The sequence below is a fragment of the Phasianus colchicus genome, chromosome 2, assembly GCF_987193195.1.
Source record: "Phasianus colchicus chromosome 2, bPhaCol1.hap1.1, whole genome shotgun sequence".
Classification (NCBI taxonomy): domain Eukaryota; kingdom Metazoa; phylum Chordata; class Aves; order Galliformes; family Phasianidae; genus Phasianus; species Phasianus colchicus.
In genome coordinates, this window is record NC_143437.1 from 108,317,757 (window position 1) to 108,345,002 (window position 27,246).

General features: G+C 39.2%; 1 protein-coding gene across 4 annotated transcripts in view; it reads right to left on the minus strand.

Annotated features, from left to right (window-relative positions):
* Positions 1 to 585: 585 nt before the first annotated feature.
* TFAP2D (transcription factor AP-2 delta) overlaps positions 586 to 27,246 on the minus strand; it is a 50,185-nt gene continuing 23,524 nt past the window's right edge. For 2 of the 4 annotated variants that reach the window (XM_090136744.1, XM_090136745.1), the window contains 3 exons: positions 21,799 to 21,940; positions 16,240 to 16,353; positions 586 to 867 (listed from right to left, as the gene is read on the minus strand). In XM_090136744.1, coding sequence (XP_089992870.1) covers positions 648 to 867; positions 16,240 to 16,353; positions 21,799 to 21,940 — 476 coding nt within the window. In that variant the 3' untranslated portion in view covers positions 586 to 647. The remainder of the gene's footprint in view (positions 868 to 16,239; positions 16,354 to 21,798; positions 21,941 to 27,246) is intronic. The other 2 variants (XM_031604956.2, XM_090136746.1) reach the window with 2 other exon arrangements.

A 27,246-nucleotide genomic window follows, 5' to 3' on the forward strand; every position in this document is an offset into this window, starting at 1 on the left:
TCTTGCCAGGTTTCCATATTGTCTTCCCAGCGATGAGTGGGTCAGGCATTTCTGATGGACCAGAGGAAGCCCTTCTTCCAATCTATCCAGCATGCAAGCAAAGCCAGTATGTTGGAACTGCATGTCCCACAACTGATGTGCTGGCCCTAACTGTGCTGCCGGAGAAGAAAGTGCTTCACATTAGCCTGCAACAAACGCCATGTGTCACCTCAGCCAAGTCCAGAAGTGCTTATAAAAAACAGTGTTAGTGTATCATTCAGAACAATCAAATACTACATGCACGAAAAGTAGTTTTAGAGCAACATAAATTTTAAAAAAAGTGACAATTTCATCACACAATTACTGTACACTGCTGTTCTTAGGGTTGAATACTTTCCTCTCTCGCGCTCTCTCTTTCTCTCTGTTTTAATCTTTCTCTTTTTTCTTTTCCTTTATTTTTTTTCTTTTTTCTTTTTCTTTTTTTCTTCTCCCCCCCCTTCCCAGTTTTTTGTTTGTTTGTTTGTTTTGTTCTTTGTTTTGTTTTTTGTTTTTTGTTTTTTGCTTTTTTTTTATTTGGTCCACTGGAGATAAATCGCCCTCAATGATATATATATTTAAAAAAAATATCAGCAGCAAGACTCTCTTGAAATAGATTCTGTTTGATGTAGCTAGTCTGTCTTTTCTGTTTTGCCCTCTTTCACAGCAGCCTCTGAAGTTTTCCGTAGGGGGGCTTTCTCCGAGTTGGCGTGTCCTTGGCCGGATTCCGCCGCTCCTCCGTTTTTGTGCGATGTGTGCTTTTCCAAGTAGTTCAGCATTTCACTGAGAACAGTTTGGAAAGTGCTTAGGGCAGCACATATTGCAGGAGTTCCAAAACCGTGAGTGATCAAACTGCAGATGGGAAAGAGAAAGAAAAAGAAATGCACGCACGCGCGTAAATATATATAGACTGACATATGTGGAAGTGTTTACAGTACACATATTTTAGACCGAAAATCGAGACTTACTCCCTAAACTATTTATTACCTGTGAGAGAAACAGAAAATAAAAGAGCAGAGCAGTGAGAGCAGACTGCATACAGCTTCAAAGGTTGCTTTTGGTAGGAGCATCACTTCTGAAGCACTGTGGGACAGATCTGTGGATTGCAGATTGACACGGTATTGTTGACTTCAGAGCCAAGAGGGGATCCATGCCCTAGGCTGCCCAGCACTGCTACTTTTCCAGTCCCAGAAGGTCTGGCTCCCCTTTCCTTAGGTGAACGAAGCCAAGTCTGTGTGGTTTATTCACAGGTCAGACTTGCAAGCAAGCTCTGATTATTCCAATTATTCACTGGATATGGCTCTGGGCAGCCTGGTCTAGTGATTGGTGACCCTGCATATATCAGGGGGGTTGAAACTAGATGATCATTGTGGTCCTTTTCAACCCATGCCATTCTATGATTCTATGATGATTCTATGATTCCATGTGGAGGCATGTACGGTTGGAAATTAAACAGTGCCAGAGCAATTGGCATAGTTTGGTCATGATTGTGATTGCTAAGCTCCCTGAGCATCCAACAGTGTGAAGTCCAAACTGTCCTTTGGGAATAACTCTTGGCCCAAACAATGCCCAGGAAATCATCGTAAAATCATAGAATAGCTTGGAAGGGACCTCAAGGATCATCAAGCTCCAAGCCCTCTGCCCCATGCATGGCCACCAACTTCTATATCTAATACTGGACCAGGATCAATGAGTTGTAAAAATAACCAGTTTCCAACACTCTTGCCTTGGTGGTGTTGAATTTCCTAGGGTGGATTTACCTTATTGCACCTTTAGTCCATATAAGCCATTTTCTCAAGATAGCAGTTTGTTCTTCATGTTTTTTGCACTGTAAGGTGTCTGAATTTCAGTAGTGCTTTTCACATAACAGTTACTGAACTGAAGCCTTAATGGAGTCGCCAAGCAATCTTATAGGGGGTAAATCTCATTTAAATTTAAAGATGCATTTCAGTGCACATATAGGTACATACTGCATTTAGGCACCCAGCTTGGCTTCTATTTGCAGATCCTGAAATGCTCCTATTTTCCACAGTTTTCTGTGCCAGTCATCAGCTCTGCAAGGATTTCAGGATGTCAGAAATAGCATCAGAGGTCAGGTTTTAAGCAAGTGACTCCAGTTCTGTCTGTCCAAATTATGTGTGTGCAGTGTCAGGTGGTACTAGACACCTTCAGATGGGTAACTACATTCTTTTCATTCTTATAATGAATAATTTTGATAAGTTCTGGGTGGAAGAATGTGAACAAAAACAGAAGTAAAGAAACCCAAAGCAAACAAACATAATCCTTCCAAATGCTTTTCTTCCATTTAAAAACGTTAAGTGGAAAACTACTTCAAATGTTGAAATATCATTGCAGTTTTAAAAATACTTATTTCAGTAATAAAAACTATTTCATCCTGTGCTAGTTAAGGTCTTCTCCCCCGTGTAACTGCAGGTGTCTGAAGCACGACATCAGTAAACTCCAATTTAATGCACAGAGCCATGCGTAGGTCAGAAATAGGAACACTTCAATGGGAATTCCTCTGCTCCACATTTTGGCTTCTCAGTCTTTAAAACTGTTTTAGAAAATAGTGGAAAAAATAGTGGTCTGGGGAAAAGAGTTTATACAAGACATGGATGACTGCCAAGATGTTGGACATATCAAAAACAAGCATGGGAAAGACTCCAAGATGTCTTTCAGGGCTATCTTCCTGTCTCTGCTGGATGTGGGAACCTTGTTTGTTGGGAATGCTAAGAAAGACACCATGCTTAAGGAAGTCCTAACTAAAAGGAGGGCTCAGTGTGGAACTCCGTCTCTGTTTCAGACTGGGAACTGCCCAGTCATTTATGAAGGATGTTCTGAAAGCAATTAAAAAAATAGCTCACTTTTGGAATGTTTGTCCACCAGTTTTCCAGTTGCTTTTCAACGCAGGAAGCAATGTTTATTCCTGGTTAGTAGTGAGAGGAACATGATAATGAAATATTTACGAGGACTGTTTTACAGACATCAAGTAATGATACCCCATGACTTTTGAAGTTTGGACTTACAGTAATATCTGAACCTTTTAAAGAAAATGTATTTAATTTTGGGATAATTTTTAAAATTTTGTTGTTATTATATACTTTTTTGAGAACTGTCTGGCATACTAAAAAAAGAAATCATCATAATTGTCTTCTCTGTTTAATGTTTGCAAAACCAATAGCAGCTCAAGCATAAATATAAGAGTATTTTTAGCCCTGCTAAAAGTCTTGTTGTATGTCCAAGTTGTAAAAGGCCAGTATTAATGGGTCAGGTGATTTAAAGATTTTGTGTTGGAATTTATCTTCATTTTTATCCTTTGCAAGTCTGGAGAAATGAAAATGTGAAGGAGCTAACATTATCAGAAAGCAAGACAAATAAAGTCCAAATACATCAGTACCAGCTATAATATCTCATGGTTTTTACATTGCTTGTGTGGTCTTCTGAGCCATGTTTTGGGGAACTGACTGAACCAAGAAATACATAAAATATTTATGAACTTATGTGCGAAAGAAACCAGTTATCTGTTTAAGAAGTACCTACAATCATTCATTTCCAGTAGATAGGAATAGTAAGTTTAACAAAGGATTGACTAGAAAAGAATCCTCTTGGCCTTTTTGTCTTTGAACATTTCCACTCTTGAGCAAAAGGAATAGTGCCGTGTTCATATAATAGCTCAATATGCCCTGAAGAGTGAAGTGGGAATACTACAGTGAAAACTTGGAGAGAAAAAATAGGGCTAAGAATGAGTGTAGAAAACGTTCTCAAATGCTGAACAAGACTGCAGTAAGCACCAGAATGGGACAAAATATGATATTTAGGTGTGTAAGCAAAGGTGACAACTTGTAGCTGTATCCAACGATAGTGCCTAAACTCCCTTTACAATCAAATTGACTTAATTCAGTTTCCTACATGGAAGAGTCTTCATTGATTTGAGATGCCCTATGGCACCTGAGTCATTCATGTGGAATTGGTAGACAAGATACAGAATTTCTTTATGTTCACATTGCTTCTAGGTGTTCAGAGGCCAGATGCTTTTATGGTTTCTTTTATGCATCTTTACATGTTCATAGCAGATGCCAATGTTTAGGCAACTGAACTGAGTCCTGGGGCTTTACTCAATACAGTCAGAGATGTCTGGAGTCTGGCACTTGAAAAAGAGACGTCTCCTTTATGAGAAGCTACTCCATTGATTCTGGCTGCAACTGTGAAGCTGAGTAAGAATGTGTCTTTGGTGCCACGTCAGATGCCTTATGGTAACAAGATATTTGTGCCAAGTGTGTGTACAGGAGAATAGCGACATTTAAAAGAAGCAATGAGCTGATGGTACACCTCATAGCATCTGAAAAGAAGTTGCATGCTATTGTTTCCTGAGCGGTATCTTTTCACAGACAGTCAAGTCTCTTGTCTACCTGGGAATCTTCAGCACACAGCTGATAAGGAGATGCCTTGATGTCGGTATTCCAGTCTGAGCAGAATCCTGAATGTGTCTGAAAACTAATGCTTATAAGAAAAGGATTTTCTGGGATAAGCTATGGGTTTATCTCCTTTATAGATCTGCTTTATGGTATCTTACATACCAAAAATAGTAATAAAAAACCAGATTTTTAAAAAAGATTACTTTGTATTTCTTATTAAAATTAAACGAAACAAGAAAAACTCAACAACCTTGAAATAGCACTGAAGTCTAATGATAACACAAGTTTTGATTCCCGTTGCATGTGTTCTTCTCCATAGATGGAGTTATGCAAAACTTATTAAATTTCCCATGATGCTTCTTGAAAGAAACTATTTTATGGAAAATTTCTGACCAGCTCTCCATGTTATACTCCTATGAGGGTATATATTTTTTGGCCCCACTTTATGTAATGAGCATAGGAAGGCAAAGAGATACTATCTGCTATTTTATCTTACATTTTTATCAGTAATTCCCACTACTCTAATTTTGGCAAGCTTTGTTTATCTGCAAGTCTTTGAAAAATCTAAGAAAGTTGGATAATATCCCTTTGCTGATGAAAGTAAGTTTCAATCTAGGGAGAAAATCTGATTTTACATTTAAATCCCAGGCAAAACAGACAGAAGACTAATAGCAAAGTATTAAAATGTTTCCTGAAAGTCATATTTAATTGCATGATTTTTAGACTGACTGAGCTCCCACTAAAGTCAGTTCATTTTTGGTGTGCTTCACACCTACAAAGAGAATTGCTTTCATTATAAGACTTTCATTTGTGTTTAAGATCCTAAAATTAAACACAAAGGTTTTATAATGGAATCATCTGGGTATTCACAGCTTTCTAGTACGCTTCATTGCAACTCCTGTAAGCAAGAAACTTTATTGTTCTAAAAGGTAAGGCTAAAATGTCTGATTTGGGTACTATTCACAGAGAGATTCATACAGAAAGCTGTGAATAGCAGGCCAACATATTATAAATCCTTATGCTTAAGGACATCCAGATCTCCCTGCAATCCTGCCTGGTGCTACGATGCAATTATGTCTGCTCATGTTTTAAAGATGGCCTTACTTAAAAATGAAAAGATCCAGCTCTGCCTGAAGGCTTGGGTTCTCATTTGGCACCTACCTCAAGGACTCCTCCATACCCTAGGCTGGTGAGACTTCGACTTGTGGCAAAAGAAACAGATTCTCTCTCTGTGGGGGGCAAGAGGCCATCTGCACTGAATGTTTACAGCCTCATTTAAAATAAATAAATACTTCAAAACAACAAAGAAAAAAGCAAGCTCGAACTCATTGTTTGAAATTTCCCACAATTTTTAAATGTGAAGAACCAAATTTAACAATGCACGGCAGATAACAAGTAGTGAAATCTGATAAGATTTTGGATGGCTGTAAATGAGATGGAAAAAGATTCAAGTCTTACTGATACAAATAATTTCCTAAGTTAGAGGTGCCTCCACTGATTTCTGTTTATTGCAAGGTCTCCCTTATGAGGGTTGTTATGAGGGTAGAGAGCTAAACTGAGATGACCTCACTTCAGAAGGTCAGTGTTCCTAATTGTGACAGAAGTCAGACTGATAATTGTGATGAACATTAGAATATGACCAGCATGTGCTACAGGGATGAACAGTCTATAGGATCAGAGTGGACAATATCATATAAAAAGCTGCCTTGCAGTGTAGGCTCTCATGCTTATTTTCCATTAATAACCAAACAAGTATATTAAGGACAAGCTCTCCTAACCACATTGTTAAATCCTTTAAATGCATAGAAATGCATCCTTTAAATCCATTAAATGCATAGAAATGCAAAGAAAAAGTGAGAGGGTAGCACTAAAACCGATGCTCTCTGTTCCCAAAGTATTCTATTTCAGCTCTGTGGATTTTGGATCTCAGGGATGATTTTCCAGGATTTTAGAAGAATTACCTAGGGTATGTCTCAGAAATACCCAGGACTGTGTCCATAAAATGTTTTCAAGCAACAAACCAAAGATTAAGCCATTGAACTACAGTGCACATGGCACTTGTAGAAGCTCTTGGATGTTTGTCAATAAATGTTTCCAGCACAGCATATCTTATCTCCCCAATAAAACACTGGATAACCCCATGATTTGCTAGTTTTCACTAAGAAAAAAAAAAAAAAAAAAAAAACAGGCTTCTGCCTTGTGGATGAAAAGTGGCCTTGCTGCCCATTACTTCTTGAAGAGCCAAATAGACCAGTGAAAACATAGAGAGATTCAAGATGACTAGTTAACTTGAGAAAGCATAAGCACCTCCCTCCCACAGACAACAGCTCCTTTAACTTCTGCTTTCACTTAGCCAGTGATCATATCTTTGCCTCACAACAAAGCAAAGAAGCAAATGGGTTTCAGCCAACTTTCTGTGATGTATAGACTTCTACAGTGGAGCAGACAACATACTGCTCTCCTCAGATGAGAAAGACTGAAGAGCTAAGCATTACAAACACAGTTATGTCAAAGCAACATTATATCCCAGTGATTTAGGAATGTGGAGATATCAATTCTTTTCCTGGGAATCAGAAGGAAGTGTTGAATTGAAAAAATATCTAGTCTCCACAGTTTTTGATCTTTGATGAATGCACATTTGCCCCTTCCTCGGTAAGCAAGGCACTTATATGTTAATGAAGAGAAAGAAAGCAGATTCTCATCAGACCTCTTAATTCCATAAATGATGTCCTTAAAGGAATCATGGAATCATTTAGGTTGGAAAAGACCTTCAAGATAATCTAGTCCAACTGTCAACCTACCCTAGCAAATCCCACCACTAAACCAAGTTCCTTAGTGCCACATGTACATCTCTTAAACCTCCAAGGATGGAGACTTCACTCTTCCCTGGGCAGCCCGTTCCAATGCTTCACCCTTTGTGAAGAAATACTATAAGAAGATTCATTATATAAAAAAAATAAATCTCAACCCTTTCAAAAGGATTTTGGTTATGAACAGAGCAGGAGGAGATGACAGAATTCCTTCTAAGCAAAGGAATGAGATGATCTTAAAGGTACCTTCCAACCCAAATCATTCTATAATTCTATGGTTTTGATTCTAAGATTGAAGACAGAATCTCTGGAAAGACATTACTGGAAAAATACAAAAGGAATGAACTCTAATGCCTTCAGCAAACATAAAAACAAGTAAAAAAAGGAATAAAATGAAAAATAAAGGAATAGGGTAAGGGTTAGGATTAGGATTAGGCTTAGAGGTTTGATTGCAAACACCTCTAGGAGGGTGTGGTCCTCCTCAACCAGCTGAATCAAGAGCCAGTTTGAGAAATCATGGCAGTCAGGGAACTCTAGAGGGCACCAGAGCTATTTCACCACACAGTCACACACCAAGCTTCCTCCAATCCGTGCATCCAAACAGAAACCCGCTACCCCTGATTAAGATGACTGGAATTATGACAGTATATGCTCTATCTCTTGATAGGAAAGTAAATGTAAGAAAAAGAGAAAAAAACAAAAGGTTGTGCATGTGTATCTGTAGTTGCAACCCAGCAGAAAGAATTTGGTCTTAGCTTTTTGCTACAATTTATAAAAATGCTCCAAGATTCAAAACCTATTTCATTGCTCTCGTTTACCCTTCAGAAAGAATGACGCTGCTTCCTCGCTGCTCCCAGTGTCTGAGCCTCTGCTTTTTTTCCTGTCGCTTTCTGTGTCACCTTGTCAGTGTGATGCTAGGCACTCACAGGAGGCTGACAGCTTCAGGCTCAGAGACTAACTAAACGACAAAACTCTTGTCTCAAACAGTTTCACGGGAAAGGTGTTTCATATCAGCTGGATGGCTAGGCAAAATGCAGAATAATTTGTGAGGGTGATGATTGCTTTCATTCTCTTGCTTTAGTATTCTGAGCCTATTATTTTTGTCTGTTTGTATAAGGTTTCTGCAGTGAAAGAAGTGTCACTTGCAAGGAAATTGTTTTCCCTTTGCTATTTTGCTGTTTTAATCTTTTATATATAAAACAGATGATGTGGATGTGATATTGCACCTTGATGAAATGTAACCTTATAGGATCCAACTTCTGTAATCAGTAGATATTCATCTTTCCCTATGTAATGGATAACATTATCCTACTAGGATAGCTGAGCTTTCTGTCCACTGCAAATTCTTGCAATACAAGTGACCCAAAAGCAGGCAAAGAAGGTATGTTTAAACCTAATTTTACAAGTGGAGAATGCAAGACTAAGAGACTGACTAATGAGATCAGAGTCTGTATTTGTGGAAGCCAAGAAACGTGCACAGTTCTCTTGAGTACAATCTCAGCAAATATTCCCTTCATAAGGTTTTGTGTCACATTTTTTGCCTTCTCACAGAACCATAGAATCACAGAAACACCAAGGTTGGAAAAGACCTACAGGATCATCCAGTCCAACCATCCACCTATCACCAATAGTTCTCACTAAACCATATCCCTCAACACAAAATCCAAACATTCCTTGATCACCTCCAAGGTTGGTGGCTCCATCACCTCCCTGGGCAGCCCATTCCAACACAGAATGTGGCTCATTGTTGGTGGATTTTCTGGCAATTTTGTTTTCATGAGATTTTTAGGAGCTGAAAAAGACATCAGAAGCCCTGATAGCCATTTCTCAGTAAAACATTAATTCTTCTAGTATTGTCTAGATGAGGCTACTCGTTTCTAAGAATGTGCATCTGCTCACGCAGTTAATAGAAGTACGCCTTAATTTAATAAAGCATACCCTTTCACAAACCCAATCTTTTACTTTCACCGTAGGATTAAGCAGTCATAGGCAGACAGGAGAGCTGTTTTGAAGCAAGGGCAGGTTACAAATGCAAGTACAAGAAGGCACATGTCAGTGTGACTCCCAGATCTCTGAATGAATCTGTGGGAAGCTCAGCTATTGCAGTGGGATGGACAAGAGAAGTGGATACAAGCTCTTTCCACTAAGAAAGCCAATAGCTCTTACTAAACTATGTCCCTCAACACAATGCCTAAATATTCCTTGAACACCTCCAGGGTTGGTGACTCCACCACCTCCCTGGGCATTGCTACCAATCAATACATAACAGCTGTTCTCCACTATTCACAACATGAACATTTTACAACTTAAGGGTTGTCCACTCAAGCTCACCCACTCAATTAGAGATGCTATAGGACATCCAGAATAATGGCAAGGCTGGTAGATGTGATGTGGGGCTCACAAAAATCTCTTGAACTGAGGGAATGGCAGATGCACGTGAGACAGGATGTTCTTTCACAGCTAAAGTGACCCTAGATCCCCAGATCTGTGAGACAAGTGAATGATTTTGAAGTACTTAAACTGGAGCTAGGACATGCCTTTAGTCACATATACTGTTGCTGGTGATGTGAAGAGTGCCTAGGCTCCTACTCTGGCTGTGAGAGACCACATCTTCCTTATTCAAGTATTTTAACCTGTAATGTGATACAACTTCTCTGATTCCAATTGGGAACATCCCTTTGACAGAGTTAAAGCTAGCTTGTGCTTGGGAATTGTTTGGGATGGGAAGAGTTGGTCAAGGCCAAATGCATGCAGGAAACCACAATAGCAATCAAGCATTATAGACAGCTGTGTCTAAGGATCCAGGACCGTGTCAGTACTGTCTAAAAGATTAGCTTGTATGTGTATTTGGGAGGGGTCTTAATTTCTACATTCCATTCCTGAAATACAACAGAAGCATATTCTTTCTTCACAGTAGGGATCTATGCAACAGAAAGCAATCAGTTAATCTGGCCTAGATCTCTGCTCTGGAGGTGGCAGGATGAGATAAACATCAGAGAGGTGTCAAAGAGACAGGTGACTTGTGAGTTAACCCCAACCATTTCCCATACTGAGGTGCTTCTGTGCCATCAAAACACCAATACCGTATTAGCTGATTGTGCTGGTTAGCAACCACTCAGATTCAGCAGAATTAACTGTTGGTCTGCAATGCCAGCACTCAGCTCTGCTGAACTAGTGGCAGGATTGTGGGTGTTGGAGAGTTAGACAAAGCTTCACCATCTCACATGACGACCAACCTGCACCATATGATCTCTGGGTGCGTATCTCAGAGCTCTTGTGCATCCAGGTAGGCTTGTCTTCTTCTGCTGTAGTTCCCAATTGCCCTGGTTCAACATTTCCAAGCTTTTCCAATCTGACTTGCTGTCAAAGCTCTACATGTGTATTTCGTTTACATTCATCTTTCTGCTTTCTCTAACCATTCCAACCTCTATTTTTCCTCTCATCACCCTGGATAATTGAGAGCTGTCTCTCAGTTTCACTGAGTGTGAAACTAGGCTCTTTTACCTGTTCTGAATCCAAAGACAACCAATTTACAATGCTAGAGAGATTTGTATAACCTTGCTGTCTTGAAAAAATAAAGAAAGATGAAATCTCAGCCTTGCTGACATCAGTGGGATTTGAAAACAGTTTTAGTTCCAGGATAAATTAAAATCTCAGCTTTTCCCTCTTGCACATACAGACATATGCATATGTACACAAATGTTTTACTTGATTCTGTGGGGCTTTTGGAAGAAGAAGCTCTGAATTATAAGTAATAGGCAGCACTTTAAAAGAAACAGGTTTATCTGAATATTTTTTTTTCCTTTCTTCCCCCCCACATATTTTTGCTCTCACTTACATTCTCTCTCTAGTACCTTCCTCTCCCTTTCCTCATGCTCACTCCATTTTGAAAGCGAAGGGCTGGAGAAATAGGTTTCTCTCTTTAATGTTGTAGGAACATCTGGGTTCTTTTCTAGTGCTGTGCTGACTCAGCCCTCTGATGTTTGGACTCATAAATGCATTTACACAGATCAGCCTTTAGAGGACAACAAAGAGACAGTCATGAGTCTGGATAAAAAGTCTCAGTATAGAACTGGATTTTTCTGGGTTTTCTTGTTTGCCCCATGGCTTAATGCTAATTTTGTCTTTAGTCGTGGCTTTCAGGCTAGACAACCCACAGGATTATACCACTTGCTCCGCTGCATTTATCACAATGGAATCAAAGAAGAGTTGAAGGATTGCATGAACAGCCCTACAGCACATCACCTCTTCATGAGTCCACGTTTATGTACCTGGTTAGAAATCTGAGCTGCCTCAACACTTTGCCCATGAGGTAAAATGATCCAGTCCTGACAAGGTTGGACTTCTCTATCCTTAGTATGTTATTACAGTGCAGGTAAGGCACCTAGCTGAGCTCTAGGAAGGGCTAATGCTTTCCTGAATTCTTAGACTGTATGTATATTTATAATATATATAGTATGTCTGTTATTATAATATATATATTAGTAATAACTGTACATATTAGAAATATATGTGTGCCACTGTGATGAGGAATCCTTTGGTACAATGCTTCTTAGATTAGGCAACAAAAAACAAAGGATCTTGCTAACAAACAGCACAAGCAGGCAACACATGCCTATACCTTGGCACCTTTTATTTGTTAATATCAATTCAGCATCTCTGCAATAAGATACCTTAAGATGCGTTGAAAAGGAAGACATCTTTAATAAAGCATAACTATCATAACCCTGGTACAGGTAAGGCTAAATAATTGCTGGTATGAATGTGAGGCTCTACAGAATTGTTTCTTCATGGTCATACAACACTGAGAAATTATTCTTCTTGCAGCCTTGAGTTTTCTGTATTCAGGTCAGACGGGAATCTCAGAGCAACTGCACAAACATGGTTGCACCAGGGGTGTAGATGAGCCTCTGTTTTTTTGTGTATTTGGTAAAGTTGTGCAAAACTCAGCAGTTTTAAGCCTCACTGGCAGCTTCTTTGAAGATTTCCCCTGTTCTAAGCTTTGTATGAAGTTGAGTTTGGAGTTTGAGCAAACCCAGCATTTCTGAGCCCTTCATGGGGACTGTCCTGTGCTTCAGATGAGACACATGCTTAAAGATCTTGAAGAACTGGGACTTGGTGGAAAAATATCAGAGAGAACTGTGAGCTTAAAGTTTTAAAACCGATTTTGCTCGTATCTGACCTGTGCCAGCCTGTGAACCCTAGTCTTAATTATTAATGTTGAGCAAGTAACATTGCAAGCAAGTAGAGACCATGATTCCACATTTACCAGTGGTAGAGTAATTTATTCCTAAAAAAAAACCTTTCTTTTACCCTAAAGTAGTAGATGTTGGATTCTGATAGGTAACAGACTTTATAGCCCTTTAGGAGGGGCCTAACAAAGGTTATTCTGATAATGTATATTTATGTGATTCCTCTCTTTTTTTTCCTGATCATAAAAGTTCTGTTTCTTTCTGACATCATATGGCATAAGCATATACGTATAAAATCTCAACATTTCATATTGTTGGGAACAACTTTCGGTGCTTGAAGGCAGAATTTCTTAACCTATTCTTGTTAAGGTAAATCTATATGAAACTTTATGGGATTACTGATTGGTCTTGTGATCAAAATTCAGATCATATTGAATAATGGTTGGAAAACATAAAGTCATGCTAAAATATTCAAAGTCCTTCATCAGAGGTTCTTGTTTAAGTCTACAGACTGCCTTTCCCAAAAGTAATTGTTTGACTCCATCTCAGTCTAGAGATTTATACATCACTGACGTAGAGAATTTATTGTGATTAATCCTACAGTTCTGGAACACAGATAGAAATGAAGATGAAAAATTCATTATTGAAAAAGCATATCATGAAATTTATAATGTCTTTATGTAGTTCCTCATTCAGATTTATACTTTTTTTTTTTTTTTTTTTTTGGCAGTGCACTAACAGCTCCTGGCTATTTCAGTCATAAATAAGACTAATTTTATGTGCATAGTCAGGATCAGTGACTTATTAGGACAGTCCAAATAATCTCTAATTATTGTAGGCATTGTCAGAGTATTCAACAATGAATATGGTGAGGGTGTCAAATACTTCTCTGACATACAGTTGCAAAACTCTATCTATAGACATGAATGCTTCATATGTGTTTTTAATTCACTGTAATCAACAAGGACAACATGTTCTTTCAGAAATCTAGTTTTAGATGAAGGCCTATGATCAGGGGTGTGGAGGCCAATGTATGTAGAAGATTTGAATTCTTAGCTTGCTGTATGTTATGTTGAAACTTCCAACATTTTTTTAAGAAACCTTTCCTTACGGGTGTACAATGACAAACAGCTATGCTTGTAGTCAGTAGGAGGCTGTGTTACGCCTAAGATAGCAGTGACTGCTGTTCCTGGGCTATAAGGACCTTCTCCTTGCACGTGAGTTTCGCCCTCATCTCTCATTCTCAACTAATCCTCAACATCAAATGTCCTGTGACAGGGGTTGCTTCAATCTGAGGATCATCCCTTAGAGAATGACAGACAAACCAAGTGATCATTGAAGAGGAATCTCTGTTGACTCAGAAAATAATCAGTTCTCCTTGAATACACATGAGTTAAATTCTCACATCTTCTCTGCCATCTGAGACAGGTTTATTTGCCTTCTGTGATATTTAATCTCAAGAAGGCAAGTTGTGGTAGAGTGATAGACAACAAAGCTCTGAAGACTGCCACAAGTAGGAGATGAGAATCGTGGGGTTTTTTTTGGCTTACACTAAATTTAGGTATTTACAAAAAAAGTGAGTGTATACATGTGTACCGATTGGCTCAGATCCCAAAATCTAGACTAGACTTATCAGTCAACAGAGTTTAGAGATAAATTCGTCATATGGTAGATGTTTATGTTAGTCTTGCTTAATTGCACTGCAGATTTCAATGGCTGAAATAAGATCCCTATGGACAATGGCAGGAGATTATACACCTGGCTGAAATGTAGTGAGTAGAGTTAGAGGTCTGGTTCGGAAGTTGGATGTGACCTCAAGTTCTGTGCAATAGATGGAAAAAGTACATAGTCTCAGCTCAGCCTATGGGTCTGGCAGTACTCAGCATTTCCCAGGCACACATGCCAGAGACAGCAGTCCAGTTTAAGCTCAGGGAAGCATCTGTGAAGGATCAAGACCTGTACTTTTCCAGATGCCCATCTACAGTCCAGTGCTTATTGCGTATAGCAGGTATAAAAGAAAGCACTGACTGATCCAAGAACCACATACAGAAGCCTTGTACTCCAACCCACTGAAGTCAGGCAGAGAAAGAAGGATGGAAGCTGTACCAGTTGACAGCTGTTGTAGCTGAAGCTGCCACCATTTTACACCTATTGCCATTTCTTTAAACACAGGAATCCCTGGCGATTAGCTATCCTCTATCCTACTTACTTTGTGAGCATGTAATGGGGAATTAACTATTTTTCCACAAGCCTAGGTAACCCATTAAGATCCTTCTTTGAACATTCTGTCTAAATAAGTATGTCTTCTTTAATATGCAAGTGTATTTATGTGTTTTGGAATAAAAGAGAAAGTATGCATAGGGGTAGGTGGTGTGTGCCTGCGTGTGCACATCACTGCATAAGAATAAAATTGGGGTTGTCGTAGTGTGTTCATATATGAATAGGGCAAACACAGCTCTATGCAAGCATAAAAAGAAATGTGTGTATTTGTGGACCAGGTATTACCCCAGGCATCTAGCCTTGATGAAACACATAGGTGGAAGAAGTGGATGTTTTGGATGCCATTCAAAGTCTGAGGGACTAAAAATTAGGTACCGTATCACCTAGCTGGTAGGTTTCTGATGCTCTATCAGAATCTTAATAACTAAAATATGTTGGAATACTGGGCCGTGGAAGCTGTCTGCCCATCCAATGAACAGAGTGTATCTCATCTCGCTGCACTAAAGAATATACAAGATCAACTTGGAGTTTTACAGTACTAAAAAACCTGCTTAATATTTTGGTTTACAAACTGTTGTATACTCTTCTTTGTGATCGAAGCAATGGCAGAAGAACCTCTAAGATATTTCATCACATATCTTTGATAAATGTCTTAGATAATCTCACTACTTCAGCATGGCCCTATGGAAGGGATTTTCCCATCACTTGTGTATCTAGCACACAATGTAAAGTGAAAACATGAAGATGTGCAGCAACACCTGAGCTAACAAATCTTGCAAATTGTATGCTGTCTACATGCTTCTATCCATATTTTGGATAAAATTACAATGAAATGTGCCATTGGAGTTCATATACAGCAAATCTCCATTTCATGGCAGCTTCTTAGGCTGTCTACACCAATTAATTAAATACTGCTAGAGCATGGGCACAAGAACTGAGTCTACATGTTTATAGCACTCTCTGGCACAGTTCAGGTCTGAGCAAACTTCCATTTTATCAGACCATTCCAAGGCACTGTTCAGGAGTCAGTGTAGCAAGACCATTCCCAGCAAACAGCGTGCTTTGAGGCCAGTGTGGTTTGGAGGCTTAAGTATCTATATACTATATAGAATAGGATGATCACAGTGGCATAATGTCAAATGGATTCACAAGCATAGACGAAGCACTGGAACTATTTAGAAAATTAATAAGGATGCAGCTGAATTGTTCCTCTATTCATTGGTATTTTAATTCATCTATATAGCCAATGCAGCTGAGAATATGTATTTCCATACTTCTGGACCATCTTCATTCTCTTTTGATTAGCTTGTGATTTGGCTCACGTCTAGAGATAAGGATATTGCCAGTAGATATAGAAAATGACTGACTCACTTACCCTTGTAGCAGGCTGAATACAACCAGCTGGAGGTACTTTGCTGGGTAAGCATAAGCTTCTAGCAGGCACAGATAACAAACAGAATATAGACAATACTGCAGTCTATATGTAGACATATAGATTTAAGTAAGGAAACAAATACAATCATATCTTCATATGTAGTATTTACAAAAATGCCACATTTTGGGTAATTGCTCCTTTTAAAATCATACCTGAAATGTGTTAAATGTCTCTGGATGTCAAGGTCTAGTATTGGAGTCGGTCTGGAGGATCCAAGGGGTGACCTGTCTTGACTGAGAAGGTCTTGGAATTCTTTACATATTTGTCTAAAAGGAAAGCAAATATCCTTAAATGAGATAGGGCTAACTTTATGAAACGGTGATCCCCATAACACAGCCACTTTATACTGGGTGATCTCATTAGTAACAAATGCTTGGCAGAGGTACTGTTAAAGGAGTTAAAGACAAATTAATCCTCCCTCACCTCCTTGTCCCAAATTCCCTGAGCAGGCAACATATAGAATCTCTTGAAGAGGAATAATTCATCTCTGAAACCATGTTAGAATTAATATATTCCATTAATGAAGACTTTTGGTAGGTAGGACCTATGATCCCAGTTTCAGCATCTTGCAATGGGAGCTCAGGATACGTCTTCCCTGACCTCCCAGCAGTCTAAGGTCTTTGAAAAGGATAGTAAGTCTATCTTTCCCCTCTATCTCCTTCTCAAGATACCTCAGCACTAGGGATATCTTTATAAAGGACCTAACAATAAGATATTTTCATGCTTGTGATATTGTTTTATTGGGCTAGTTTGTCAATTAGTTAATGGATGTGCTATTAATTCATTATAAAAGAGGAAAGGAAGGCAGAAAGGAGGTCGATCCAGCTGAGTTTGATGCATGCCCTCAGAAGAATGTTATCTGGACCTTGGATGGCAAGAAGTCACTTCCTTTCAATTGGTTTATGATACAGTTCAGTAAATTAAAAAAGGAGAGATGTCCAAATGGCTGTCTCAAGACTTCTTTGATTGGTCCCTTTTCCACTGAATGTATCAGGAATACAGGCACTTAACATGAATTCAGGAGGGGCACAGATAATCAGGACACTCAGCTATGTTGCCTGATACTAGCTTAATACTCAGCTGGTTTGTACTGACTATACATAAACCAGTAAACTAAATGTTGCCAGGGGTTGTTCTCACATCCTCTGACCCATTGGCATTATCTCATAAGGTTCATATGGTTTTGCTCCTAAACAATATGTCTGCATCAAAACTGATTCCTGAAAATGGATGCTGGCATAGAGTGTCTCCCACAACATGCACAGAAGATATTGCAAAGATAAAAGAAGCAGTTTAATATTTTAATAATAACATTATTAAATCTCAACTTGATGCCACGGGGTGTGCATCACTTACTTTGTGTCTGAGCCCAGTTTCTAATGCTAAAGAGAACCTCTATGGTATGATTTCTGCTAGCATACATTTGCTTTGCATACCTGATCCTACATAGAGTTGAAGCTCTTCATCACGACCTTGTAATGATTGTCCTTTGGGCCAGGGACATAACAAAAATTAAGCAGGCAGTCTCAGCTTTTTGTTCTTTAAAATGTCTCTCCTTGGCCCTGTTACAAGTAAGGAAACTCTGCTAACTTGTTTTTACTCTTCATTATATCACTATTCGACCAGATTTGAACACAGACAAAGCACGGCTATATCCTAAGAGGAGAGGGAATGCAGAAAGCTATTTCCCACTGTGACACTGGACTTCATCCAATCCTGATTTCTCTAAACACTTGTCATCAGTATGGACTCAGACACTGCTTGAAAAGACAGCATCATCTTAGCCTTTCAGGCAAAGAGATGCATTCAGCAGAAATGTATGTAAATGTGGCATACAGTTTTAATGAATCAGATCCTTAGAGGAAAAACAGTTCCTTTCAACAACTGAAAACAGTCAGTCATTTTGGCTTCTAAACAATCTGCTATCCCCAGTCGGCCCTGTCAACACCGTTCCTCTCTCCTTCCTCCAACCTCTACTTTCTACCTGTTGAAAAAGTTCATCTTACAAGTTCTTATATTTTGACAAAGAGAAGTGTCAGAACCAAGTGTGCAATTAAGTTCCCTTCCATCTTCACATGTCAAAAGCCTTTACTGAGTGTTGGAGATTGAAAGAAAAGAAGAAAAGTTTTTTATTATACATGAAAACCTTTAAAAGGCAGTAACCTACTTTTGCAAGGGGATTTCTACTCAAAGTGGAGTCTCAATGCCTCCACTACCAACAAAACATTACCTGCGGTAGTGACAGGGAGAAGGGATGACAGTTGTGTACCGTGACGGAATGTGACTTTGCATGAAGAAAGAAAGATGATTAGAGATTAGCTGTGTCAAGATTCTCAGCTAAAAAAAAAAAAAAAAAAAAAATAAACAAGGTAGAGAATCCTGGACACTTCTGCAAGGGAGGAAACTAATGATTTGTGATAGATTGGATGGTCTGGTGTATGATCAGAAAAAGGTAAAAAAAATCTGTGCTGGGTCAGACCAAGAGCTCATCTAGCTCATGATTCTGTCCCTAACAAGCTTATCCTTTCAGTTCCTAGCCAGTGTGTGCTTCATTCTGCCTTTGCTGTCACTTGTGTTCTGTGCTGCATACTGGCTACAGAGTCCATCTCTTCTTCCCACTATAATTGTCAGCTAGGGCTCTGAGTTTTCATTGTCTAGACCATCAGATTGTTAGAATAGGCCATAGCAATACCTTGTTACATCAACTAGTACTGTCCTAAGCAGATCCTGGTGAACAAATGTGAGGAATCATTTTTGAGAGGTAGTTTTAGAAGGTCAAGTAGTTTAGCACAATGGACAGAGCCATTAAAGTGGTTGTTCTGTAGGAGAACAGGCCACTAAAAATGGTCTGCTCCATAGCAGAAGATATCCCTGGCCTCATTCATTGTACTACTATCAATATAGCCTCAGATCAGATAGAAATAAGTGGGCTGGTGAAGTGAATTACTTCAGGCTTGGTGCTCTGCCTCTGTTAAAGAGGGCTACTGGCATCCAAAGAAGCAATCTGTAGTTTTTATTAGCACGTGGATCACAGTTCTGTACATGGAAGAGATGCATCAGCTCAGGATGGACGGACTGCATCACTGCAGGATATAGATGCTCTTGATAACACATGGAGCTTCTACCAGACAATGGGGACTTCTACACTGCAGTTATCAAGGGCTCTATTTAGATGCTCACATATGGATATGTAGTATGTAAGACATCCATAAGAAATAGAAAATGTAACACGGTAATGGAAAGATGCCTATGAACTTTTTGGAGCAGCTGCTGGTTACTAAGCTGGATTACCAGTTCATCTCAAATGATTGTAGGTACCAGTGTTTGGGCAAGCTAACCCAAATCACCAAAGTTAAATGTCTGAATCCAGCACAGAATTCCACCTATATACCAGGAATTGCAGAAATAATTTTGTTATTTCCCCTTATTTTTCCTTAAAAATCCAAATATGGATCTAACCAGTTCTGCCAAAAGAATGCTTTTATGGCTCTGTCCCAATTGGGACAGTGGCAACACACACAAGAAGTGGCACTCAATTTATTTCCATAGACAAAATTTATTTCAAATGATTTTACCACCTTGTAATTTCATTTTCATTTTTGTTAGAGGAAGAACAATTGACTCTATTTTCAAGTATCTTCACTTACAAGCACGAGGCAGTGATTATGAATTTAATGAAATTATAAGCCTACATCTTATGTATGTAGGTTGAGCAATATACACTTCTGTTAAATAACAAGACTATCTGCTATCAGATACATGGAAGTATGGTTGGGAAATGCCAAGCTAGCAATAGGAAGTCATGGACCTGTGTGTCCTGTGCTATCTGGGGCTGGTCTGTGCAGCACTGTTCCCCTTCCAGACAGGAGAGGGCAGTAGTAGCTCACACATTGACCCATCGGTCCCTGATAGCAAGTGCTCTGACTACAGCAGGTTCTGTCCTGGCCTTCGATTGCCGACAAAACACTGATCAGTTTGCTCGTACTGATTAAAAGAGGGGGGGGGGGGGGGGGGGAAGACTTTTTGTTCATTACTAGTGCAGAATAAGCCAACAAGCATAAAGTTCATAGAGTTTTGGAATAATGGATGTCCATGACTCCCTACCTCAAGAGTAAAGGAGAATGAGAGAGTAGATAAGGAGTGATGAGAAAGAGTAGTCAGAGTATTGTCCTTCAGTGGAGGAAGGACATGACAGTCATCCTCTGATTATTGCAATCCACAGCAAAATGATTCCTCTCTAGAGCCAGAAAAGAGGAAACTATTTCTATCATTAAAGTTGAATGATGTTTATAGGTTGGGCAAACCCTTGAGCTAGGGCAATTTGCATTCTTAACTCTTGTTTACATGGTGAACAGTGGTATGTCCAGCTCTTACAAAGTTATAGGGTGCAGATTGTTGATGGGCTATGTATCAATGGAGAGACATGGCTTGCAGAGAGTAACTACTTTTCTCTAGCTGTTTTCATGTCTCTAAAAGCCCCTGGGCGCTAAAAAATGTATGTAAGTGAGAGTAAGATGATATTCCTCTTTTATTATTCCTTTTAACCAACTTAGGAACATGATTAAAGAGGTCTCCTCAACTTCACAACTGGTAGATTTCCCCGTATCACATGGTGCTCTACTTCGAGGACCGTAATCTGCAGTTGTGGCATTCACAAGCCTGAGAGGTTTCAATGCATGTCACCTCTGTGTCACCTTCAGGGCAAAGATCTCTGGACACGAGAGGGTCACAAAAGGGCCATACATTATGTTCCCCACAGATAGATCACACACAAGGACATTAAGATATAAGGGACAATCCTGTGACTCTCATCCCTAATGCAGGACAATTCCTCTGTGTATCTCAGCCTGGATCATTCCTATGTTGAGAAAGAGATTTACAGTATCTTGGCTTCTGGACTCAGCTCCCCTACTGTCTCCCTGTGTAATACTGCAGTAAGTCCAGGAGGACTATGACTATACTCAAGGCCACCCCATGCAAGTATACCACACACCCAGTGTAGGTCTAACTTATGCCATGCAGACTATTTATTCCAATTTCCTATGGCTCACAAAGCCTAATTCCTCCTTCCTCAAGGCTAATTAACCCAGATGAAATGTTATCCTAACATGATGTTACTGCTCTAGGGAGGTGAGTGGCTTGTTTTGAGTAAATCCTGGTGTCTCTGTGTGTCTTTAATGGTTTTAGCAAAGCTCCCCTGCTGGTATACATTGTTCCAGTGCCTTTGACTTCAGGGAAATCCTTGAAATTTTACAACCAGGGAGGATTTGCCCCTCTGCAAACACTCCCTCAGCAGACTAACAATAGTTATCTAATAGAAACTAGTAGTTCAGCAGAAGCTTAGATCTCCTGCTCACACATCCTTGTTTTTGCTGTTGTGCAAGCAGGAGGCAAAGCCAGGCTCTGTCCTACAGCTCTTACCATGTGAGAACGTTCTCTCTGTGTTCCCAAATCACATCATTCAAGTATGGAAAGATGTACATCTGCCTAACTGCAGGCAAGGAGAGTGCAGCCACTAAAACCTTCTCATGGAAAAAAAGCAATTTACAGCACCTCTGCTGAAGCTTGCTCTCCTTTTCTGGCACTGAGCAGTTGTGATGGCAGTCACCACAATCTCAGATCTTTATTCCCACTCCTCCCTCTTCCAGCCCCCAGATTCAAAATGGAAAAAACAACAGACAGATTTAATTGACATTATTCCCCCTTCTTACTTTGTTGCTAGGATCATCTTTTTCCTTGCTGTCTGCTCTTTCTGTTCCATGTGCTGTCTGGCAATGTGCTCTCCTACTGCCTTGGCAGGGAATTCTGTTTCACAGGTGTAGCCGAAATCTCTGGCCAAATGTAATGCTTCCCCTGTGGGTAAACAAAACAGGTCAGTCCGTTTTTAGGATTTTAGTTTTTTCCTTATACAATTTCTACCATTATTATAAATAAATAAATAACACGACACTTTCAGAGACACCCGTTTCCAATCTCTGTTACTGATTTCTGTCCATTTCAACTGTTTGTGCTTTATCATCAGATGGTGACAGCCAGAAGGTAGGAAGGATGCTCCTTTTGTGAGAAAATACTAGTCAAGACTCTTGGGTTTGACTACCTCCCTTGTCAATAGAACACTGGGTAGTTGTGAAAGTTTTGTAAACTCATCTCCTCAATATTTAAGGTGTGAAAATTGGTGAGGAGTGAGAATAATACTTTCTGAGGAGCCAGGATTCAACCCCGAGACTTCACTTTTCTACTTCTGAACAAAGAATAGCCTTCTACCCCAAGGTAGATCTGTGGGAATAATATGCATTTCAGCATATTTTCTTGGAGTTAAATCAACAAGCACAGTGCATATGCCCCACAATGAAGTACAACAGAAGAAACAATCCCGTTTCCAGAAAATAGACCAGACAAAATAAAAAGGGAAGACAATGGAGATCACAACTGATATTTTGTTGGTGGGAAAGTAGGTGTATGGGAAGTCTGTGACAAAGGTAGGCACTGAATATGTCCCTGCGTCAGCTATAAAGACTGGACACTCAACTCCAAGCTGGGTGCCAAATGCCTCTGGAAGCATCTGTCCCTCTCTACTAAGTCAGAGAACCCAAAAGTAGATTTTATGATTTACCAAATTCTCCGTGATCTGCATGCTGGGACTCTGACAACCCTGGCATGAGATTTAGCTGATCAAACACAGCTGACTGACGTGTGAACATCTGTGCCTAAGTTAGTCTTTTCCTGGTGGGAAATAGGTACTTTGAGATCACGCTAGCTCTTGTCTCAAAGTAGAAGATAGAAACAGGTCAGCTACCAGAGGTGTGTATTGAAGCACATCTGTATAAATGACTAACAGGGTTGTGCTCCAGAATAATTTTGGGGCTAGGGCTTTTTTTGGTCCATTCATTTGTTTTCAGGGGTGTGTACTTGAGTGCCATCATGAATGGTGACATTGGACCCTGGCCCTTTGGACATCGTGCTGATGCCCCAGATGGACAAATAGGAGGGATAAAAGACATGCATCAACTTCTTTTGAGAATACCTGCAGTGAGATTAATATGACTAAAAGGTATCTGAGCTAAAACTCTATATGTAGAGTAGGTCAATAGCTAGAAGCTAGCACTTGAAGAACATAGATTGTATCAAAATAGGGGAAAAATGAACCATATAAGTTATTGAAAAGACAAGATTAGATGGCAATTATGGAGATCTGTTGAAAGCAAGGCTTTAGATAAGGTTATTCAGGCCTAGGCTTGAATATTTCCAACCATGGAAATTCCACGACTTTTCTAAGCAACTTAATTCAGTATTTAATTATTAACTTATTTTTGTTCATTTGTTAATCACCACAAAATACTATTTTCTCCCCACTGACTACAGTGGGGCATGAGAAGATATTCCAATAGAAATGATGAGGGGAGACAAGTCCTCTCCTCAGCAAGACTAAGTTTGCTCTGTACTGACCAGGCAAAGTCAAGGAAGATGGAAACTTTGATGGGAGAAGTGGTTTTGTGTTGCAGGCAGCACAAGGTGTAATGGACCACAGGCAATGATCACTATTCTCCACCTTTTAGAGTTTATGATGTTCCATTCTATCATTGGAGATTTTACAAGAACTTTGCAAAATATATATATATATATATATATATATATATATATATATATATATAATATATAACTGTTGTTTTCATAAGGAAATACTTGATTATATGTATATTTGACCTAATTGGACTCAGATACTGATACATGTAATCCTTCCAGGCAACTTGTTTGCTGACACCTACCATCTCAGATGTAAATGATTTTATATGCAAAAGTTGAAAATTATACTTGTAGTTACAGATTCTCAGTATCTCTGAGAAGAATAAGAAGTTAGCAACCAACTCTGGGTTGGAAAGACAAATGGTTTTTACTTGGCTTATGGATCCTGGAAACTTTTCTAAAGTCAAACAATTTTCAGTGAAAATAAGATGGATTATAACAGTGAGTCAGAATGAACTGGCATATAATACACCCCGACTTGTTTCTAAAACATCCATCCTTCGGTTCACCATAAATGAAAAAGGGTAAAAATTTCAGCTGTAACTTCTAAACTTTTATTGAAGGGCATCAAAATTTCTGTTTTATTTCTCTGTTTCTGTCCCTTAAATAAATGCTTAAGAAGTAAATCAACTGCAGAAGCACAATTAAGTGCAAAATCGAGTTTTGCTTTTCAGCAAAACTCCATTAAAACAGTTGACAGGTTTGTTTTCATGTCAGTGTAGAAAGAAGACAAGAATCAAACCCTTTGAAGCTGTCATCAGGTGGAATTGCCATTCTCCAGACAGCTCTATTTTGATACAAGTCAGACTCAACTAATGACACATAGAATGTAGTCAGCAAAGCCATTGGAAAGAAAAACTTGCTTTCTTCAAGAAAACCAAATTTTATGTGATAAAATGTCAGCATTTATTTAACATGTTCAGCAATAAAACAACTGAAATTTGAATGTTTTCACATAACGTCAAAAAAGAAGGAAAAGAAAACATGAACTGCCATTAAGATGAATCCTTCCAGAGATGGTGTATATTATTTACTAGAGCCAAAAATGCAAAATTGATTGGATGCTATTAGAAAATTATATAAAATTATAGGACTTGCCTATTCTGTTGGTAGTTGAGATTGTGATTATGACTGACTGCTGGTAGTATATGAAAAGAAACAGTCAAGAGCAAAAAGAAAGTGTAAAGGAGTTACACATCAGCTATGCACATAGGTAGGAAAAAAAGTTTGGCTGCAAAAGTGACTGTGGCATTGTGTGACCAAAATAAGTCTGCAAATAATTTAAAGATTTTTAAATATTGGGTTTTTTTAGTGAAAATGGAAAACTGATGTAGATTATGAATGTGAATTATAACTCTATTTAACTTCACATATAGCACATACTTCCATGCGACATATGGAATCAGCATTCTAAATTACAATATAAAATTCCAGATAAAACTACAAATCCAGATGTGGAAACGCTGTTCTGAACATGATTTATCACACTTCATAGTCGAGGCAATATGTCATTTTTGAACTGGAACTAAATAACAGTGTATTTAGAAGTGGGTTGTGATGTACTTCCATAGAAAAATGTGCATATTTAATCTCAATGAATAGAAGTCTCTTGCATTAATGTGCAGTAAAAAAATAGGTCTGTGGAAAGTGGTTTGCATGAAATGCCGTGGAATGCATTCTTTACATTTCTACATCAAAATTTTGATAAACATTCACTATAGGGAAGAAAGTGGAAATACTGGAAACGTGAACAGAACGATTTCTTTGCTTTCACCTTAGCTTTGGAAGCATCCCTGGAGGCATTCAGGCTGGATGTGGCTCTGGGCAGCCTGGTCTGGTGGCTGGCGACCCTGCACATAGCATTGGGTTGGAACTAAATGAGCATTGTGGTCCCTTTCAACCCAGGCCATTCTATGATTCTATGATTTGCTTTACTCTGCTTTGCTACTACTTATGTCAGGAAGGAGGAAAGAACCCCTAGAATTCCTGGCAATTACGACTAATTACTTTGTTTCTACCTCAAATCATATTTTCTCTGTGCAATATCTCAATCACTTTCCTCCCACAGAGACATAGAATGGGTGCTGAGGATCATTGGCTTTTTCTACTTAAATCCAGCCCACAGCTTTGCACATATAAGCAGTGCTGCCTTTCCTATGTAGTTTGACAATTGACCAGAGAACTTTCCATGATGGAAAAGGACAGTTACTGAAGATTAATTGGCAGAGACAGCTCTGGAAAGCCTCAGCGGAGAGACCAGCCTGCGTACCTTGACAGGCTTCTGTAGGCAGGTGCAAGGAGCAGCAGGAGCCTCTCCTGGGTCTGGTAAGACTGAGAGATGCTCCTATGCAGAGTGAAGGCAAGAAGAAGTGTCCCAAGAGAGGGACAGTTGGCATCTGAACCTCCTGCTCTCTCTTCAGTGTCAGCTCCTCCAGATAGCAGAGATGCTACCCAAGGGGGAGGAGGGATAAGCAGAAGGTGGAGTGAACAGATTTTTTTTCAATTTGGAGGATGAGAAGGGAGGAATTACAAGTGGAAGGATATTAAAACAAAGGCTGATGGAGGAGAAGTGTGGCAGTTGCTGGTAGGGTGAAAAAAGTAAAGAGTGACCTATTTTTCTCAAGAGTTTTGGTCCCCAGATGATGAATGTAGTAAATTCTGTATTGAGTGAATGTAGAGTTTCAATTAGATTTGTCGTGAAAAGAATTCCAGGTCTTTTCATAAATACTTTTTATGACATTTGTATGAAATTCTGTTGTTTTAAAATCCATTCATGTATTTCTTTATCTGCATCTGCAGTCACATTTATGCTGTCTCTGCCTTATGAGTTATCTGTGCAAGCAGCTGGGGATATCTCCCATCTTCTCACATCCTTCCTTATTCTCACTGGGGATAATTTTGATTCCTTTGAGCTAGCAGTAATGGTTAACCTTAGCAATGTTTATACTTAATGAAGAAGCCTTTATTGCACTGGCTAAAATGTAGGATTTTTAACGTTTGTTTGTCTGTTTGTTTAAGAGCTGGTTGGGAAAATGGCCTTTCCCTTCATCTAACTTAGGCACTAGAGGGCATTCCCAACATAAGGTTGCACAAAGCTATGCCCAATACCACTGCTGCAATGCTATGTTCAGTCTCCCAGTCTTCCTTTCTGCACATTGTGCTGATCTATTTGGATGGCAACATAAAGAACAGAGCTGGATTGACAAGCTATTTATACTTTGAGCCCAGAATTTCTTGCCAAGGACAATAAAGGTGCAACCTGATCAGTGCAGCAGCAACACTAAATAGCTATCAGCTACCCTGAACCAAAAGTGAAGCAAATTTGTAGAAAGAAAAATTTTTTAAATGTGAAAAATAGTTTTCATAAAACCTGGATCTTCAGATGGCCACCACAGCCCAGAAATCTCTCTTTGATCAACTTAGATTTCCCCAGATCACAATGATTTTAGTTTATTTTAGACAAGGAGGAGTCTTAGTTTTGTCGGAGGCTTTTGAGATGTCTTTGGACAATATATGTAGTAACCATACAACTAGCTTTGCCTCTTTTTAGCTCAACTTGATACTCAAGAGGTCAAGCACGTTCTTATCCTGTAGGATATTAATGCCAACAATACAGTTAGGACTATGAAAGCCTA